The sequence below is a fragment of the Rhodnius prolixus genome, unplaced genomic scaffold, assembly GCF_049639745.1.
Source record: "Rhodnius prolixus isolate KJV_2025 unplaced genomic scaffold, Rpr scaffold_3, whole genome shotgun sequence".
NCBI lineage: Eukaryota > Metazoa > Arthropoda > Insecta > Hemiptera > Reduviidae > Rhodnius > Rhodnius prolixus.
Window position 1 is genome coordinate 10,000,001 of NW_027411603.1, and position 21,579 is coordinate 10,021,579.

Consider the following 21,579-nt stretch of genomic DNA (forward strand, 5'->3'; position numbering starts at 1 on the left):
TTTAAAACAAATACTATATTGAATACTTGAGAGAAGTACATGGCCAGAGATCTCTTTGCTAAAGCAGTACAGGTAAAACCGACATGCCTCCCACATGGCGGAATATAAGTATTCAATATTTATTGCTGTTAATTATTTTTGGTGACTGATTCATAGTTTCAATAGGATGAAAAATAAATGCCAGTTTCAGTCGTTATACATTTATTCTGCCGAGCTTTCGACCTAGGGACTAGGTCATCTTCAGGGTTGTGGAACATATTTACAGATTACTTTATGTACAATAGAACAAATTAGAACTCTTTAAGAGAGAGAACTTGAAGGAGATTATTACTTTATTAAACAAGTTTAATTTCAAACACTTTATCTAATGATTTCTTTAGTCTACATCTGTTTACTCGGTGCACATATATTACAGAAATGATATACATAACTATGACAGAAAACAGTTTAAATTTCAAAACAGACACGAACAATTTAAACAACATATACGCAAACTTACTACAAAATATGTACTTGTCAATTGGAAACAATGACTTCCACACAACCTAACACATATCGCACACAGACCGATCACACTCAGTCCATGAACAGACAAGACAGAAGACACACCAACCCTGTAATGTAAAAATAATTATTACTTTATAAACTAGGTAAATAATTTTTGTAAATTTCGTTACATTGTACATATTCATTTTAATAGAATTATTGTTAACCATCTGTAAATATGTTCCACAGCCCTGAAGATGAACTAGTCCCTAGGTCGAAAGCTCGGCAGAATAAATGTGTAACGACTGAAACTGGCATTTATTTTTCATCTTGTTAAATATTTATTTATATTTACTACGTTGAATAATATTAAAAAACCGATCTGCACCGAGTAAACAGATGTAGACTAAAGAAATCATTAAATAAAGTGTTTGAAATTAAACTTGTTAAATGAAGTAATAATCTCCTTCAAATTCCATCTCTTTAAGAGTTCTAATTTGTTCTACATAAAGTATTCTTAAGACAAAATAGAATACAGACTACGTGATGAATGTTGCTGACCTAAGACAAACTAGTCTTGACTAAACTACACCGCAACCACTCTCTCGTCGCTCATCGGACAACTATTTCTTTTAGTTGGATTTTGAATAAACTGGAATGCTCCATTTTTCCTGTGCTTAATATCCCTATCAGAGCTATTTTTGGAACATACACTAATTCAGCCCTTTTTCTCATTCATCGATGTTTATTGCTAACAGAGTTAAGCGTTAATATACGGTTCTGAGTATTGTATAGAAGATGAATAAATTTACAACTAAAATCAATACATATATCAATTTTGGTCAGTTCGGTTGAGAGGTGGCGGATAGTCTAATCTTTCTAAAGAGACAATTCAGATTGATGTTAGTCTTGGCGAAAGTAACTGCTTTGTGGTTAGAAAGAATCAAATTTGTTTCACAAAAACGCCCAATGTAAACGTTGAGAACTGGTAAGTGAAATGTTCATGAAGTATTCACAGCAGATGTACATTCATCTCTATGATTGTGGATACTTCAAAATAGAAAGCCAGAATCTATCTATTATTAACAGAAAAATCTCCTTAAATAAAAACAAAATGAAAATCATCAAAGATTCCTAACCGAGCCACATATGGTCTGCCAGAATCTTTTTCTATTCAATCAATTTGAAAGTTAGGACGAGATTTCCACTTGATTGTTTATGAATTTCCTAAAAATCTGGAAAACATTTAGCCAGAAAAATGTCTATATAAAACTAAATTTGTGCTATTTACCACTGTTATGCCTCCTTTACTTCTTTGAATGTAATCCATTGTGAGAGTATTAATGATTAATAGCACATTTCCAACAGAACTTTCAACACAACTGGTAATAAACTAAACACCATCACGTGTGCACACAAGAAAATAATGCAATCAAATACATTACATAGAATTCCAAAACTACTGGATGAAGACACGTAAAATGATGTAAATATTTATAAAAAACCAGAATAATTTGATAAAAAACGACACCTTTCAAAAATACAGTTTGCACAAATTGAAGGTTAAGAAGGAACTGAATGATGCCATGTTATATATATATATAAAAAAAAGAAATTAAAATTTCAGGTGTGTGTGGGTCTGTTTATTACACTCACTTCCGTTCTACGCCCTCCGCAAAAATATTTTTTTCCAAACCCCCCCTTCTACTTCTTCTCTAAATCTTTCTTAACAAGGCGTACGACCTCGACTGAAAGAGAAAATAAACCTCACCTGCACCCCGCACATCCTATATCACACCCAGTGATTGGTCAACCTGTTCCATTCGCCCACACAAACATTTATATTGCCTTAATATATATATATATATATATATATATATATATACATATATATATAGAGAGAGAGAGAGACTCGCTTAATGACGTCATTTCTTCAGACTGCTGAACTGCAAGGATCACGTCTGGGCTATTGCTACATCCGAGGCTACTTGAATTTTAAAATAAGTTCAAAATGGAAAAACTGAGAACCTTTTAACACTCTTTGCTGCTTGTTCCTTCTTAAGAGGAAGATTTCCCGAAGGTAGTAAACTTATTTTCAATAAAGAATTTCTGCCAGAAAAAAGACATTTTGTGGTCCACTGAAGCTAATTAACAGTTTTTAGAAAGAAAATTATTTGATCTTGTCTAGCTTTCACCCTTGAAAGTACGCTTCCCTCATGCCGCAGGAATGAGAGGATGGGCTTATCTTTTACTATAGAAAGAGCGTCATTTTTTAATTTGGCTTCTGAATAAATTGTTTAAACCGTTGTTTTAATATCAGTGCGGAAGTAATACCTTAAAAGTCCTAGAATTTACTTACGCCTGTGTAGTGTGTTGTGGAATAGGAAAATACTGCTCACCTGAAGACAAAACAAAGAAACGCAAATTAGAAAAATTGAATTTAATAAAATTTATTTGGAAAATCTTACAAATAAGAGAGGTAAAATTGTGCGGACGATTAATTCCATCAAGGTTCACACGATGAAAAAGAATCCATCCTCAAGACATACTTGAGACAAATAGAAGAACCACCCACAAACAGTGCTAAGTGAAACAACAAACTGGAGGAAATGTTTTGTGCGTGTACAAACCTCTTTTCAGCTGGGCTGAGCTTTCAGTTAAAAATACCGATCTCGCCAGATGACCTTTGTGAAAGGCTAAATTCAAGGAGATAGCTATAGGAAGGACAATTCTCTCCATAGAAACATAAATATGTTGCATTTAAAGGCTGTTTTTCTTAATACAACACTCTAACTACCTAAAATACTTCGAAGGTTTTGTTACTAGATCAATATAAATAAATGATCGTCATTATGTATGATTGAAGATTACTGCACAGTAGCTCTGATTTTGCTATATGCAACTGTATAATAACTTAGTTATTATAGAGGTAATCTGAAGGTGGACAAAACAAAGATTAGGCCGTTTTTTAATCATGTTTTCCACCATTAAAGATCCTGCACACGAATTGCTTAATACATTGTGAGAAACTAGTTATAACTTTAAAAAATTATGCAAATGTTTGAAATCATAAACATTATTGTTTCTGGAAACTTAAAAAAAATAATAATAATAAGATGGTCGAAATGGAGGAATAACAATTTCAACTCAATGTTTTAAGTACCTATTCTTAAGTATTTTTAAAAAAAAGACCCCAACGCTTAAAACGGGAATTTTCGGTTAATTTGTTAACGCGAGAATTTCATGCCAAAAACACAGAAGAACGGCGGACAGCAACCAAAGATTACTTGCTCTTACGAAGGAAGAAAAAAGAAGGTAATCCAAGCTAAATTGTGGAATAAGAAGTGTTTGCTTCAATTAAAAATTACGATTTCATTAAATACGGTAATTTTTGGACTAGATTGTAGTAAATTATAAATATTTGTAGTGACAAAGAACTGAAAAATAAACAAACTGATGGCAGATAAGAGATGTGAAATATGTACCTAGGTTATTTGGGCGTCACACGTGTCTGCTTCATTTTATCTCTACTGCAGGTAAATAAGCCGACACTCCCAGGTAAGCTGATAATGGCATAAAAATAATTTTAAGGCGTTTCGCAAGGAAGCAGAAGATTGGTCCCTCTTCTGTACAATGACTTTAATTCTTCAACTTCTTTATTCACCTTCCCAACTACTAAAATAGATTCATGAAGTTGGCTAACGTCTAGTTCTTCAGTAACCGTTTGAGTTAGATCAGCTTCAACGACTGTCCTTAAAACATCATCTTCCAGTCACCATAGATCAACCGATACGGGGGTTATCTTCGAGACCACTATTTCTGTACCCAATTAACGCTATTGATGAGCAAAACATTAATAATTTTTGGCGCAGCAGTGCTTTGTTCTAGTTTGAATTTATAAAAAGATAAACGTTCGAAATTGCTACCTCTAAACATGTCGCGATGATCCTGTAAAACAGGATGAACAGATTTATTAAAGTGGCTGAATTTGCCACTCAACGTATGTTGAGTTCCTTAGAATTATCTTCTGACGATACACCAACTTGTAAAAATTATTTTTTCGTATTCAGCGGACCTAAAAATTAATATTTCTTGGTGTACACTTAGATTAGAAAATCTGGGAGATGGTTAGATAACTAGCTCACTAACAACGATCTTGATTTTTCCTTTTTAATAATGTAACAAATGTTATTCATTTGTAATATTAGTGCCAAATACGATATCCTGCTAGAAGCAGTGATGGACATGGCAAAGAGAAAAAGAGGCGCAATCCGTGCAAGAGTGGTTCAAAAATACCAGAACAGAGCTCAAAATGGTCAAGTTAAAAAAAAAAACATTTCTAAAATAAGCAGATAAAAAATAAGAAAACGAAAAAAGCATGGGACACGGCCGTGCTAATTATACTTTGATATTCAAGAAAGTGCTAAAGATATATCTCCTCATCAGCTGATTAAATTTATCCCACAGGAATTACGTAACATTAGGAGAAACATCATGTTAGGCGGCCATCATGCCTGGTAACATCTATATAAATAGAGAGAAAGATATTAATGCTTATAATTAGAACTTGAACAACTTAATAAAATAAAAGTAAAGACAACAAAAAAATGTGCATATAAATTATTAACTGAAATAAGAGGGCGACAAATATAAAAATAAATGAATAAAAAACACCTAAATAAAATACTGATGTGGGTCGACCTATCCTTGCCTTAAAAGGAGTATAACATGTAAGGAAGTAAAATGCCATGAGCTGGTTCTAAACTGATTCAAAGATTTATAAAACTTTTAAAGAAGCAGCTAGTTAAATAAACCTCAAGGCAAGCAAACAACAATTTAGTTTGAATATTTGATAAAAAAAAAAATATTCAGTTTATGGAGACAGAGTATCAGAAGAATGCTGGACTGAAACCAAGTTAAAGTTCCATATCTGGATTAAGCCGCTATCCACGAGAGGTCGTGGTTGTGGGGGAAAAACTCCCCAAAGAAAGTCTGTACAAGCTTAATGTAAGATCTTATTCATTTCCCACCTGTACAATGTGGGAAATCAATATGTAAATAAAATTTCACATTTGAACAAAAAATACGGAGAACGGAAATGCTATATTAATGAATAAATTTCGAGGTTGTTAGAGATGCCGGTTGAAGTGGCTCAGAATTTTTCAATTTTTACAAAACTTTTTTTTATTTTAATCTTTTATTAGAATTTACAACTGCAACGGTTGGTGCAAAAAAAAAAATAAAAGAAAATTAAGAGAGGAGAAGGCACCCAGTGGTGTCTATACTGCTCTCACGGTAGGAGTAGATGACGAGGCCATCTTCTCTTCTCCTTAGTGGATTACCTGGTAATGTGGAGGAAGATAGGTGTTCTATGAGAGGATTACGATAAGCTGCTGTAGAGGAATGAAATTTGAGAAAACGAGTGTCAGCAAGATCTGTAATGAAAGGTATTTTGAGGTCATTGTGGATAGTGAGGTTAGATACGTAGAACGGAGCGTTAAGAAGTTTTCGAAGTATTTTTTACTGTAATGTATGGAGACTTAGTGAACGCTTAGTCGATCCCCATACTTCGACGCCGTATGACCAAATAGGTCGCAGTAACAGTAGATATAAGAGTCTTTTGCTATGTAGGTTAAGTTTCGAATGTTTGTCAAGTAGTCTGGCGAGAGGTTTGTAGCGTTGGTTAGTTTCTTGTCTTTTCAGTCTAGTATGGGGATTCCATGTCAACCGTTTGTCTAGGTGCAGTTCAAGGTAGCGTACTTTGTACTTAACTCAGTAATTCTCAAAACTGGAAACATCAAATAAATTTTTGACTAAAAATAACCATTTCTAGTCAAATACCAGCTAAGACAAAAACACTATTTATTAAAACTAAGTTACAAAACTTATCCGAGTAACGCTTACAGAATATTCGTCCTGCTTAAGGTAGATCGATCAACTCTTACTTAACTCTGGCCCTATTTCCTACACTCCCCAATAATCCTCTTTACAGACCAACAAATCTACAACGGATGTCCTTCGACAAATCCAACTGGTTCCCGATAGCAAGAATGTAAAATCAAACAAACGATAAACGTTTTCCTTGCTCCAAAGAAATAATAAATATATAATATAAGGAAGAAAACTACTCAAAAAAGATAATTTTGTTACTAATAGTTTTTATCTAATGGAACACAATAAAAGGAAGTTTTATTCTTATATTGTAATCGAAATCTCCAGCTATCGGTCAATTAATCAAACATTCATCAATCAATTTCCTTTCCTGATCGACCTGCTAGTTCGATATGGTTTTAGTAATGTATACTTGGTCCATCTAATGACAAATAATTATATCGAATATCTAAAAATAAAATATTGTAAGTAGAAATGTTATCACAGTAATGACTCACAGTAATATATCATGTGGTTTTAAAAAAAGCTCGATAAAGAAAAATAATATTTTTTAATAAAAATTAATACATCACATTTAGGGTCGAAATCAAAAACTACTACGTCTTTGCGCCAACGTTTCGACAAATTTATTGCCTTCTTCAGGGCCTGGACATATAAATACATAATACTCAGACAATTCAAACATATAGGAATTAAAATACAGGAAATGATATCAATTATAATTCGATAGAACTTACGTGGTTACAGAAAAAACTCAAAACCATAAAATGGAGGACAGATATATATCCTGTATATAGGGGCCTCCTAAAACCCGATTTCCAGTGATGGCATCAACCAGGTGCTAGATAGAGATCTGTTATCCTCTCACATTTTATTAATAACCCTGGACAGGCACCAAATCGGCATTTTAGGCCTGTCAATAGCTAACAAAACAGCGTGTATACAGCGAGGCCGACCCGTCCAGGAAGTCAGAACACATGTAAATGACACATAGCTGATTCGGAATGGTTGGAATCAAATTTAGATTTGACTCGTTACTCGAAATCTCCCATATGACTCGACACCCAGACTAGAAGAACATCTTTAACAAACAATACTTAAACTCTTCCAGTTTCTTAGAACATAACTCCTGTCTGGAAATGAAAACAAAAGAAGTGCCTTCAACGCGGCCTGATAATTCCTAAAAAAATGCAAAAACCTTTCACCAGAGAGTTCTGAATCCGCTCATCCGAGACTAAATAGAGAACAGGATAAATCGCGTCCTGGGAAACAGTAGTACACTCCCCAAGAGCCATCGCCAAATAAGTCAGCCGCGCCGGAAACATCCGGAGCTAATTAGGAAACATCCTTGTTATACTGATCATTGGTGCGTTTTTTCCGTTAATTTATTTTAATTGAGATACGGGTGTTACCTGTTCTTAAACAATTGTCTTAATGGTATCTAAAGCTTTGATTCGATAAACTATATTTTCTGACTCATCGGCCCTGAAAGCTGATATTTTTGGTAAGAACTCAAATTTGAAAAATTTGTCATGTTCCCAATACTAATACTAAATCAAAAATCTGTCTAAAGTGCTGTAATATCTAATTAATAACAAAAATGTAAAATTTATTTACTAAATTCATTCATGAAAATTGTCATTATCAATGAATAAGTGGACATTCAAAAATGTATAACATACACACAGCTGGCCGAGAAAATGGGAACATTTTTATTTGGCACAATGTCAACAATGACTTTAATATCTATGTGTGTGGTTTCTTTTATTATTATTTTTAAAGCAAATACACAAGTTCACCACTGACCTTAATCTTTATTTTTAACAGTATAGTAAGTAAGAAAAGTAGGTTGAATTGAAATGAACGCTATAAATTGATTAAATTAAAATGTGAAACGGTAACTATGAAATGTCTGTTGATACATTTTAGATTATTGGCTATAAACAAAGTCGAGGTTAAAAAGGTAGTATCACAAATAAAAAAAACAATAGGAAACTAACAAAAAACGGAAATAAAGGAATAAATAATTGTTTAAACTCGAGAATATGAATTGGAAGGACATCATTATGATATTTGATGTTGTTTAAATCTGTTAAATAGATGTACACTCTTACTTAATTTCCCATACTAGGCAACATAAGTACTGTTATCCCCCCAAAAGTGATTTTCAGAAAATGGCCTGGGTTTGTGTATGAGTTTTTGATCATAACATCACCATAACTAAAAGATGCTGAAACTTTTAGATAGGACCTCATGAGAAAATGGTAGGTAATGACTGTAATGTAGTGATAACAATTTTTTAGCCGGAAGTAACAATTACTGAACGGTTTTTTCACTTTTTATTTTTGATATTTCCTCGAAAATGCTTCTAACGATTTTCTTGTAAAAAAAAAAATTAAAAAAAAAATCTATAAATATTGTGTGCATACATTTTTCTAGGACAATCTGATAAAGGCACATCTCGGTGAATATATTTTTTCCTCGAAAAGTTCTATTGTATATAACACATCTAAAAAAAAAACTAAAAAAATTTTAAAAAACTAAAACTTGTATCTTGAGAATTTTTTCTATGGAGACTCTAAGGAGAGAGGTGAAGTGGTAATTCTTCTCCTCTACCTTTTCAGCAAGACGATCCTGGAAGCTAGTATTAAGAGAAGTTAAAATATGTTGCTAAAATACTGAGATTCTTAAAAATTCCAAAAACCTGTGATCTCTAATTTGCTACCTAACGAGACAAATCTCACAGTTGTTGAGCAGTGTTCCCTCTAAGCTGTGCGCGTGTGCGCGCGCACATAGATTTTAAACATAGCGCACTTGAAAAATATTTGCGCGCACAAAAATTTTTTGATTAAAACGAAACAAAGAAACCGATTGCAGGAACATATGGATATGCTGATAAGAGTCCATGAACAGACAAGACAGAAGACCAACCCTACAATGTAAAAATATTACTTTGTAAACTAGCCCTGAAGATGACCTAGTCCCTAGGTCGAAAGCTCGGCAGAATAAATGTATCACGACTGAAGTTGCAATTATTTTTTCATCCTATTTAAATTTTGTTATTTTCCAATTGAATAGAAAAGGGAAACCACAGTAATCAGCTAAATTCTGTCTTCACGATCTAATGATTTGACTTGATTTTAGGGTAGTTTTTTCATTGTGTTCCGTTGTATTGTATATAGTACAAGTGGTATGCTGTAGGATCGAGTCATTGCGTTTAAGTAGGAACAAAATTTGGTTGAATATTCACACTGTTATTATATTGTCTTTTTTATTATTATTATTATTATATGCGCTTTTTTAAATTGCCGCACAAAATTTGTTTATTTTGGAAAAAACTGCACACACCTAAAAAAGTGTGCACATAGGTCACAAAAAATTAGAGGGAACACTGTTGTTGAGTTACTGTTCATACATAATTTTTTAATAAATATACAAATACAGTAGGATAATTACAAAGTTGTACGATTGCCTTTCAACAAATGATAACAACAAACATCGAATACCTGAATCCAGAAGAATGGAAGAGGTGACAGAGACAGAAGCAAGCAAAAGAACCAAAGATTTACTATAATGAGTCACATTTCAAATCTATTTTTGGACTTGGTCCAGGGTACGAGATAAAAATATAGAATGCGGCTATGCCAGCCTATAACATGTTCGTCCTGGTTTATTTATGATTTTATGTCCTCCTTCTTCGTCTTTTGTATCATACTCTCTTTGTCAGTTGTGATGGAGATAACGTTTTTCAATGTTTTAAATCCCGATGTACACAATGTTTCAGGGTCTTCAGTATTTTTTGTTTTTGTTTTCTAATGACTGCAGCATTCATTATCGGACCGTGCTTGTTTTGTCTGTTATCCTGTTAATTAATTACTGATCCTATTTAAATTTCTTCTTTCAACGATTTTTTTTTCAGCAACATCTAAATTTTGGACTTCCCTGAAAATGGTTTCAAACACCAATTCAGGAACGAGAGCTACCATTCACCAGATATCCTTTATTTAATTGCTCTATCCTTTAGATTAATGAATTTCTCTTACTAGAGAAGGGAGGTATTCATGATCATTTCAAATTCTCCAAATTGTTTTTTAGAAAATAGTCCGTGCTTATGAGATTGCCCCACCACCGGAAATACCACTATACTGAACGGAAATTCCACATTTTCGAGTTTTCCATAAAAATTTTCTTTAAACTCAGCGTTCACTTTATAACCTTTCCTCCAGGTGGCCGACAATGTTAGTTTAGACATATTTTTCCAGTTAAATTCGATTACAGAAACAACTGGAATATTGTGGAAAACTGACTGAATGGATTTTTCATTTCTTATATTTCATCAAGATAGTCTCTTGAACAGTAAATAATAAATTTTAATTGAACTTTTTAGGACATTATTCGAACGAATGTAGGGTTATGTATCATTTTGGGGTACATTTACAAAGGAAATAAATCTTTCTAACGATTAACATTTAAGTAAGTTTCTATTGATTCCCACAATATATTAATAAACGAATGGACACAAATGGAAGAATAAAAGAAATATTTATAATTCTTACTCTATTTAGAAATGTACAGGATGCTGTTTTTTGAGGTCACAAAGGCATACACACACACACACACAGACGCACAACTATGTGCCACGATAACCATCTGCAGTGGATCCGAGTTGGCGGCAGGAAAGAGGTGACGTCAGCCTAGCCAGCCACTTGAGGAGGTAATGTGACCCCGGACACAAAACTTAGAATCTGTGTACGTAAGCTAGTTCTGTTTTTCTAGCATTACCACAGACTAGGAAATATTTCAAGCTGGTTTCAAGCGTTGAATAGAAAAAAATCTTATTTCACTATGGAAAACCTTTGATATTCTCCATCATTGTGAATCCAACACAAAAATTTAATCAGATTTTTTATTCCATATATTAGGTTTATTATTAATCTACATATGTACACTAGAGATCTAAAATTTACACGTTCCCATTACTTCCTTTTACGATGCGGATTACAGAAAGTAAAAAGAGGATTATGTTCAAACGAATTACTTTTATCAAAGATTGTGCACTGTGATTACAATTGGTTATTACCGTTTTAGTTATTACTTGCGAATTCGTTCAAGACACAATAGAAATGTTTACATAAAATTAATAAGAAAGAAATTATAAGAAAGATGGCTTTTTTTGCTATTGACGTTACGTTTACTTTTGTAAGTACAACCTATACCTTGGAAAAGTTAAATCAACTTTGTTTTCGTCCGTTTTCCCGGAAAACGGTTAAAGCAGTGCGAGGCAGTTAGTGCTTTTGCAAAAGTGAAGCTATCAGTGATGTCACCACAATAGGTAGTAAAAATTAAATTTAAATCAATTTATTCCCTACACCAATAAGAATTACAGTTAAAAGAAAGACCCAAGCTTATTTCGCACCAGAAAACTATGTATTCATAGCAGTTCCAGAATAATATTCTAAGTTTAGAATTGGCGACGGGAAGGAAAGTCGAGGAATTCAAGAAATTTTGTAACGCTTTAAATTGTATAAAATTATGCGTTTAAAGAGAAGGCTAAAGTCTGTAATTGGTTGTGAGCACATTAAAGTCTATTACTCGATAATTATAATCTAATGCGAGATGATCACGTGTTCGCTGCATGCAGTCAGTCCGACTGGTGTATAAATTCATTACACTGTACACACTCATCATTTCAGTTTATAGTTATTCTGTTATCTTATGGAACGCTAAAGAATGAAGTAGAACCATTCACGGCAATCAAAGAATAGTCAGTCTTTACTCTTAAACAACAGACTTTTTTACCTTGGATTGATGCAATATTAATATTAAACAGGATTCAATTCAGTACTGGCCAAACTACTATCAAATCATCAACACTTCCGTATCCACTTCAATATCATTGTCAATAACGAAAGATCTGTGGCTGAATTGACACAATAGCTTCTGAATGTCCTTACCTTAAAACCTCTCAATTATTTAGAAGCTTGTAGCACATTCCTGATCCGCACACTGACCGTCAGTAGAAAATATTTCCCCCGGAGAAAACTCAAAACAGGAACTCAGCACGATTACAATATTTCTCTATGTAAGAGGAATGTGAACAAGGTCAAAAAGAAAAGAAAAATTATTTAAACAAAATCTCAGAACTTATATAATTATGGAACGTGAAGAAATCGCTGATCTGTCAGTCTGAGGTTTTGCTGGTTATCACATATTTGATTTAAATTCAAGGCCAACATTTTCATAATATTGATAACATAACTACGATGTAGTAAGTGAAATCGGAACTTAAGATTAGATTAGTCAGAGAATTTTTAAAGGTTCGACTATTTATTTAATTTCTTTTAATCAACTTTAAAATGCACAGGTCTTCAGTTTTTGGTAGACTATTGGTTAATAGAAAATTTGTAAATGAAGATATCAATTGAAATCTTACTCTTTTCTGCAACTGTTAAACTTTGTTCTCGAATTAGGACAGTTCATTACGCAGGCGTTTAAAATAATAACAATCAGATCTCTTTCGACTAAAATTTAGCGGTTCTTTTAAAACGTAGCAAAATAAATTAAAACGTAGCAAAATAAATGACTACTACTTTTGAATTTGGTGAGAAATCGTTTCCAGCCCCTTTCTGGTTAAAGAAAAAATTACACTGTGGAGATGTTTCTTGAACCTGAAAGAACTAAAAACTAATTTGGTTCTCAAAAGCCGTCCACCCTTGGTAAACCGATGGACCAAGGTTCCACGCCAGCTGATGAGCAACGTTGTTACTCCCAATGCCAACATAATATCAAATCAGGCCATAACGCAAGGTTGGATGATGACATTCCCTTCAAAGTTGTAGCTGGATTGGAAACTATGAATAGGTGGGCATAAATTGCAGTTTGGTGTGGCTCAAGAAGCAAAGCGTATACTTTTAATCTGCTACTGGATTGCCGGTGCATAAAACAGAAACGACTGGCTAAATTATCTTTTGGAGGCCAATGACCTGATATCAGGGAGTTTCAGGGCTAGGAAACAGGAACGAAGAAGTGAGGAAGCGCTGTTTTTAAACAATCGTTTGGCATATGTTTTCGTCTTCATGATTAAATAAATTCAAATTCACGTTTTCGGTACCCAATTACAAATTATTCTCTTCACTCTTAGCATTTTTCAACTGTTTTAGGAATTATTGATTTAACTTTAGTTTGTATTTAATTTGTAAAAAAAGGGATTGAGTTATAAAGTGGGTAAGCTAACTTCGGAGGGTGAATATGGAGGAAGAATGGAGGCAGAAGAGGGTGACCATCCCCTGCATTCAAAGAGATCTCTCTTTGACACAGCGGGGAAGTATCTCGGGCCTACGTCAGCGAGCTCCCGACGACCAGGGATTACTTCTGGATTGATGAACCAGATCCATTTGTTCAAGTGTTTTCTTCTTTTTCCTTTTTTTTAAATGTTCCCGGTAAATTATGCAAAATTGCCGTCATTATTTGACTTTATTTTAAATTAAAAACAGATCATTCATCTTGGAAACGAAAAAATGTAAATAACACTAAAAAACGATTGGTTATTAATCTCTCTTAATTGATCAAATTGGCCAGACTGAGATTGTAATGCAAATGTCAATCAGTTAAGTCAATAAATTAATTTCAGTTTGGTTCCATGAACTTTTGCTAGAATCCTATTAAGAAGTCTGGTACCTCCAGTGGAAATTTTTGGTCACCAGTACTGAAATGCAGGTTACGAAAATGAACACTGTCAGCGGCCTGACCCATCGCATTTTGAAGGTATTATTTACTTTTTGGCGATATTCTCACGAATCGCTTCTACACACATAATTAATTTTTACTAATTTTACACATGCCAACAATTTAGACAATAAACAAAACTGAATAAGGAGGTCGCAAAGCTGTATTGCGGTTTTAGATTCACAGGCTTGGCCTTCAGTTACCTCTGCAGTTTGAAAATAGGAAATTTATAACTGCTTTCGCCCATGAAACCTAATCGTCAGTTAGACCTGAAGGCTGTGTTTAAAACTCATTAAATTAGATCAAAATGGCATCCATAACTTCATTTAAAAGATTTTTCTGGTAAAATCCGGGTAATTACACTATTAAGGAGAGATAAGCGGGTCAATATTTTACTTTTGAGAAAAATAATCCACAATTGAAAGTACCAGTTTACCGAAAGACATTGAAACTATTCTGAAATTTTCCTGAACTTTTTCCTGTAATTTCCCATCAACTTCAATATTTTCTTTCATACATTTTTTTTAGAGCAGTTCATTTGAGGAAGAGGTAGAGGTAGAGTTTCATCTAAAATATCATTAGCAAAAAATGTGTTAAGTGAAAAGCTGGTAAAAAAATAAAGGAGAGAGGGGATTAGTTTCAGAGTTTCGAGCACTAGATTCACATGCAGAATTTGAATCCAGCTGCTGACTGTCTAGTGATGGATAAGGAAACAACACTGTCTGGAGGCTGTTAGTGCAATGGAAAAAGCTACGCTCCACAATCTCAGATATTGACGCGCCTTACACATATACTATATTAAAGTAATAAATAATTTTAAGAGAAAGAAAAATCATGTGAGTCCGCGCGCACAGGTATTTTTCCATCAAAAAGGGAATCTAACCTAAATAAGGAATAAAGATTTATCTTTAGAAAAGGTAGCACTAAAGGAAAAAAAGGTTGGGAGCTTGTTTGGTAGAAGCTTTAAAAGATGCCGCCAGTAATCTTGGCGCCGCTTTAGACTGGATCGAATAGGACAAGCACTTCCACACCGGAAACTGGCGTTTCCGACAGATAGGGGAATCACGGCAAATAAAACTCAAAACTAGTTTTTCAAATTTGAATAAATTCTATTATTAGTACTTATTTTTATTTTTCTTTTGAAATAACTAAGAAAAAAGAGAACAAAAGGGGTTATCTTCTTTTATTTAAAAAAAATATACTCATAAATTATAAAATATCCTTTCAATTGAAATTATTGAATAAAATATAACTTCCCAGAATACTAAATTAATTTAAAATCAAATGATGAAGATAATTATTTATTAGATCGAAGAGAATGTGTTTTGAGGAAAAAAGTAAATGACATTAAAATTATCGGCTAGCTTCCACATTATTTTGACGAACATAGAACATCCGCTTCCTTTGAGAAAGAATTAATCTTAGCTTGGAACCATTATTATGTTTTATACGTATTTCTGAATCAATTCAGAACATACTTTCATCATACAACTATTTTGATGTAAGATTGGTTTACAAGCTACAAGTCATTGTATCTTTTGCCAGTTACAAAGTTAAAGTTAAGCGTGTCAACCACAAATCGTACGTCACATAGACTCTGAATTATATCGAAGATTCGAAAGCTTGAACAGATAATGAGAAAAAAAAAACATGTAAACACAGCTCGATGGGTTGTTCAACTTCCTTATTTAAACGGGAATTGTTCCCAATTACATGAAGTGGAATATGCAGTAAACTACTGGGCTAACACTAAACTAATTAAACGAGCTGAAATAAAAAAGGAAACAATTAAAAAGTGAAACTCAGAAACAAAAACTTATTAAAAAATAGAAAAGAGAAAAATCATTCAACTACTAAGAAAACTCCGTAAAATATTGGCATTTAAAATATAAAAATCGAACTAAGTAAAACCGTAAGACATTAGATTTTGTACAGCAGAACGATCAGATTGGTCTTCTAATAAAAATTGCTGAACGAGCAGAATTGTTCGGGTGATGCTGGTTTAATCACACATGGATGGATTTTATCTGTTTTCTCCACAATAAGAGTCTTGCTTATCGTTCGGTAACGAAGCGTTTAATGTTTACATCATAAAGTACAACTGCCATTCAATATGACTAAAGTTTTTAAAAAATCTCCTCTAGAGTTTAAATGATATTCGGCTATAGCCAAGTATCCAGAGCCGGGATGCCAGGGATGGTCCTCCAGCCAAAAGTAAGAATAGAGAAGATATCAGGGTCGCCACGGTGACTGGCGCCACAAAGCTACCCGCCAGTCTGGCGCCCAGCATCCCTCTCTGGTGGTGGAACGATGCCGCCGCCTCCGCCCTCGTTCAATAGATACCCGTCACCGCCCCTAAACTGTGAACACCCAGTTCAGTTGGGTACTGCCGCTCCCGTACAATTTTTATTGTTCAGAAGGTTTGTCCGCATGATATTCTCCTCAGTGTCTCCTCACACACACACATTTACACTATCTCTGACCGTCCTTCTTCCTGCCAGCATCCAGCATACATTTCAAACTTCGGCTTTCCTGGCTCTAGCCAGCCAAATTTATGTCCTAAAGGATGTACAGGAGAAGCAAGGAGTGTCGCGCTGGAAAGAGTTTACAGATAGAGTCAGAGGTTATCTGTTTATCCCGACAAAGTGACTCCAGCAGGCACAGCCTTTACCAAACACCACGCGCTACAACATCCTCCAGTTTATACACCCTCTCCTGTATTCTATCTGCAAAGACCGCGACCTCTTTCTTGCTTCCAAATCCTTACCAATTTCTCTGCACTACCTGTATTATCTATTTTTTTACTCCCAACATCGAGTTAATCTTATTGCGAGAAAAATGTAAGAAAACAACCTGGTGTTTAACACTCCTAGGCCTACCACTTTCTCCCTTTCCCACGGTTGAGATTCTTACAGGTTCTTAATACATACTATCACTGTGCAGTTAGTTAGTAACCGATATAGTGCATCCACCATACGCACTCAGAACTGTACTAAACAACTAAGAACTCCATTTAGGAACATGATTGAGAAGAAAGAATAGACTATATACAGGAGTACAATTTAGAGTAAATGTGAACAGCCATTTTCGAAAAGATATTTAAAAAGTGTAAATTACAATATTCTACAAACATACCTACTAAAACCTACAAAAAATATGCATTTATTTCCTTTAAAACTTAAAATCGAAAATCGACACGAAAACAATACCTTCTCTTTAGTGGAGTTAAAGAAAGAAATAACAGCAAACCTAGAAGGATTTACTCATTGAATAATGTATTAAATACCAAAATTGAAGTTCTTCTTTAATTATTGCAAAATTTTATAAAACAATCAGTAAATAATAAAATTAAAAATATTTTGACATCAATATTTTTCTTTAAAACAAACGAAAAAAAACAACAACAAAAAAGTTCAATAACTAACAGCAGTTGTAGCAACCTGAGCCCCCACGGGATAGCTGAGTGGTTTAAAACTGTGGCCTCTCAGCGATGTACATTTATGAGATCGAATCCCGCTTGGGGGTATATTTTTTTTTTTTAATAATCAATTTTTTTATAGCATTTTCATGATAAAATTAGTTTTTATTTCTACTGAATGTACGTTTTTAGTTTTAAAAAAATATTTAAAAGAATTACAAGGTTCAAAACGAAGTGGTCCCTTTCAAAAATTCAGTTTTCTCTTACACTCTCTCCAATCTCTTTGTAAAATTACAGCAATGCAAAAGTGAAGCTTTCACAAGGTGAAAAAGTGGTTATTCACAAATAGGACTGTATGTGCGCTGCCTGATATCAGCGTGCCTCTCAAAAATTGTAAACGATTTTACTAGCCCCCACGGTTAAAAACGCGTAAAAACCAAGAAAACTATACATTTTTCCAGTGCGTCAAATTCCTTTAACCTTGGTGATTCCTACGGAATGTAAATCCCAATTTTTTCGTTTTTTTTTTTTTTAATCAACTCAAGAAATACAACAGCTTTAAAAATCGGCCATAAAATTTAGAGATACCGAATTGTTTCTTGTATTGAAAGATTCTAGAAATTAATGTTCACTACTGAACAAAAAATGCAACCAATTATGCATTTTCCAAGCTACACACATACATACACTAAAAAAGCTTATCTAATTAAAACAACCATAATCTGATAGAAATTGTAAACATGGAACAGAGGATAACTCTTATCGTTTCATGATAAAATTAGTTTTTATTTCTACTGAATGTACGTTTTTAGTTTTAAAAAAATATTTAAAAGAATTACAAGGTTCAAAACGAAGTGGTCCCTTTCAAAAAGTTTCGTTTAAACAATTAAACATGTTCTTTATCAATTTTATACGACAACTAAAATAGAAAAGAATAGCTTTGTTTACTTTTACTGAATTCTTTTAAGGAGAGCAATTTTACTTCCTCTTCCTAAAAGTGTGAGAAAGTGTTGCGATCAATTTTCCCAAAGGGATTTTTCAGTTATTAAAAAAGTTTCATTTATGGAAACGATTTTCTTTAAAGTTCGATTATTACAGAATACCCTTTAAAGTTTACTTCTTTCATTTTAAAATTCTGCCCAGGAAAAGCTGATGGAAGAGTTCTGAGGGAAGCGTAACCGGAGGCATGACTCTGAAGTGCCAGTTCGAAACAATATACCGTTCTGCTACAATATTAAGATACACTTGAAGCAGAGGTGGACCTCCTTTTGGTGGTCATGGAGAACAACTTTTGAACATTTTGGCAAGACAACTTTGGCTAGGTGGCGTTCCAAAAGAGGAGCCTAATATACTTAGGATTTTATTTACGAATCCGGCATTTCCATCAACTGGTGCTTTCAAATTAGATCCCTCCAGAGTTTCCTGTTTTCCGAAAGGTCAAAGCATTCTTTCCGCCATCTTTCCCTATTCTCTCTCTCTCTCTCTCTCTCCCATACCAAAGAGTGCCGATTGACCACTTTTTTATCTTCCTTAAAAGTTTCAAAAAAAAATTATTCACGTAAATTGTGGCAACAGAAAGTCGTGGGAGTCGAATTATCATTTGTGGTCTAAGGATACCGTTATTTGTGTAAATAAAAGGAAGTATTTGTAAAAATTCAAGGGAGTGGAGAAGGCAGACGTGCTACCATTTAGTGGGTTTCAGAAATAAATTTTAGTAAGATTTTATCTTCGATTCAAATCCCCTATGTTTATGGTGCACACATCATTGATTAATTAATATAAAATGTGATAATTAGCTGCATAATAATTGAATTAAAAGAAAGTCTTATGTTTCACACCAGATTCTTACTTTCTATAATTAACATAAAATGCATAATGATTCCAAGGTTTCTCCTTTTTTTAGTTCAACCGGGAAGAAAAGTTTCAAATATTCAGAATAGACTCATTCAAGAAAGCTATTTGTTTACAACCTTCCAGAATCATGCTCAGAGAGGTTACATTAAAGTTCATTCATCATTTTGAACTTTAATAATAATCCATCTTATTGCAAAGCTTATAACCAAATAAGAAAATACTCAGGGCAAGTAGTATAATATCATATAATTAGTTGTAAGTGGCGGACCAAGGAGCAATATGTGCCAGTTTGACCGAAAACCGTGTAGGCAGACACGTGCAAGAACTTGGCCCGCCCACGTGACGAAGAAAAACGGGAACACACCGGTCTTTAGAGAGAAATAAACATTAGCCGATGACCTTTTGTTATTTGTCAATTTCACTACTAAGATTAGGTAATATATATTTTATACACGACCAAACAAGATGTCGTCAACAGGCGGAAGAAGCGCCCCCGCCGTAACCAATTTCCAAAGGAAATAAAATAGTAATAAAAATAAATATAGCATCATTTGCTCGGATTTGTTGCTTTTCTCTTATCGCTTATTATAAATAATATAATGCGTGAATGCTCAAACTACTTGTTCTTACTATAATACCCTTGTTATAAATACTTGCTATGATAAGTGTTCGTCAAACTATGATTTGAATAAAAAATATCGATTTTTTTGGGTGCATTCAATTTAATCAAATGTTTCAAATGAAAAGTAATGATCTTTTTTATAATAATCACGACTTTGAGAGAAAACCTTAGCCGCCATCTTGGAGAAAAACTCAAAGAAATTAAAGTACTACAATTAGTAGTTGAAGAATTTTGGTCAAACTCGGTAATTTAGCAATAAATTTAACTCAACTTAATTTTTACGTACTTTTTTTTTGACACAGGTGAGCTCCTCTTACTAACACAGTAGGGACAGTTTTTTAAAAAAGCTTTGTGTACGTAGTTAGTTGGATAGTTAAGAGAGAGAAAGCAATAATTATACAAAGGTGTAACAGAAGTCTGCACTTTTGACTAAAATACATTTAGTGACCATTATAGACTAGGTCATGCAAGACCTATTTTCTTATTGCCACAGTAGTGTAGGACACACCCACCAGTCTGCAAGTTTTCTAGCTCTATGATCAGTTGTACAGCTTCTCTTAAAACAGCTCCGTCAAGGGACTCCGATCTTGCTTGACTTTCAAGCCTCACAGTTACTTCCTTCAAATTTTGATGCTAATAATATTTAGCACAAGTAGACAAAGCGTTGGGCCACCGCAACTTAATCAGCTTCTTGAACTGCAGCTAATACCGCAAGAAAACCTAAATGCTTCAATGTCATCAAAATTTAATTTTTAATTTTATAACTTTTAAAATCAACTCTTACGGTCAAATCGACTAACAACTGTTACATTAAAAGTGAATGTCAAGGAATCAGCAATCAATCAATCAGTAATCAATGACTAAAATACAATACTGTTTTTATAAACAGTTCATTCAACCACATAAAAGCAGACTTTCGTTACAAACTTTTTTTTTTTGCTTTTGCTCTGCCAAAAAAAAATCTTATCAGCTGGGGATATTATTATATAATACAAAATGTGAAATAATCGATGAATGAAATTAACGAAATTACAGATAATTTAGACGCTGCCTAACCCCACCCCCTTAGAAGGGAAAAAACCTCAATCTATTAAGTATTCAGCTGGCAGACGACAGTATGAATTGTGAATATAAATTTCGAATGAACCACACCCCACTACGCTCTTTAGCCATTTATAAAACGGAACTACGAAAAATTTCACATTGCCTAAATCCTTCTAATATTTAAAAATTTGACTAATTTCAGAATAGTTTAGAAAAAAACACCAGACTGGCCTAGCTGTCTGCTTTGCTGCGACAATATTTATTACTAACTAGAGAAACAATTATAACAAGTAATTCCACGCTGTTAAGATTGGAATACTAATTAGTGTTAAGTTAGGCGCGATTATTTTCAAACGATATTCAGTATAAGTTCTAACTTTGTGATGCATTATTAGCAGACATACAAGTTATCGGCATGTGTACCCCATTCAAGGAGACAGACTGGCTGCTTCGGTGAAATCCAGATTAACCTTTTGTAGAGAAGAAAAGGTTCAGATGCCAATGTAGAAAAACTGGGAATGTTTCGGCACTAAGCTGA

The 21,579-nt window shown here is 33.7% G+C and overlaps 1 protein-coding gene and 1 long non-coding RNA gene across 8 annotated transcripts in view; one reads left to right on the forward strand and one right to left on the reverse strand.

Annotated features, from left to right (window-relative positions):
- LOC141452401 (uncharacterized) overlaps positions 1 to 885 on the forward strand; it is a 1,931-nt gene extending 1,046 nt beyond the window's left edge. Inside the window, exon 3 of the long non-coding RNA XR_012457376.1 lies at positions 1 to 885. This exon is cut by the window's left edge and continues 187 nt beyond it. This is a non-coding gene — a long non-coding RNA (uncharacterized lncRNA).
- The window catches only part of rhea (Talin_middle and talin-RS domain-containing protein rhea), a 99,038-nt gene that overhangs the window by 73,083 nt on the left and 4,376 nt on the right, over positions 1 to 21,579 (reverse strand). For 2 of the 7 annotated variants that reach the window (XM_074124481.1, XM_074124484.1), the window contains exon 3: positions 2,846 to 2,885. The exons of 4 other annotated variants lie outside the window; for them this stretch is intronic. Coding sequence is in view for 1 of the 3 variants with exons in the window: in XM_074124480.1 (XP_073980581.1) it covers positions 1,778 to 1,816 (39 nt within the window). In the remaining 2 variants the exon portion in view is untranslated. Of the gene's footprint in view, positions 1 to 1,777; positions 1,962 to 2,845; positions 2,886 to 21,579 lie in introns of those variants that run through there. One more of the 7 variants, XM_074124480.1, reaches the window with a different exon arrangement.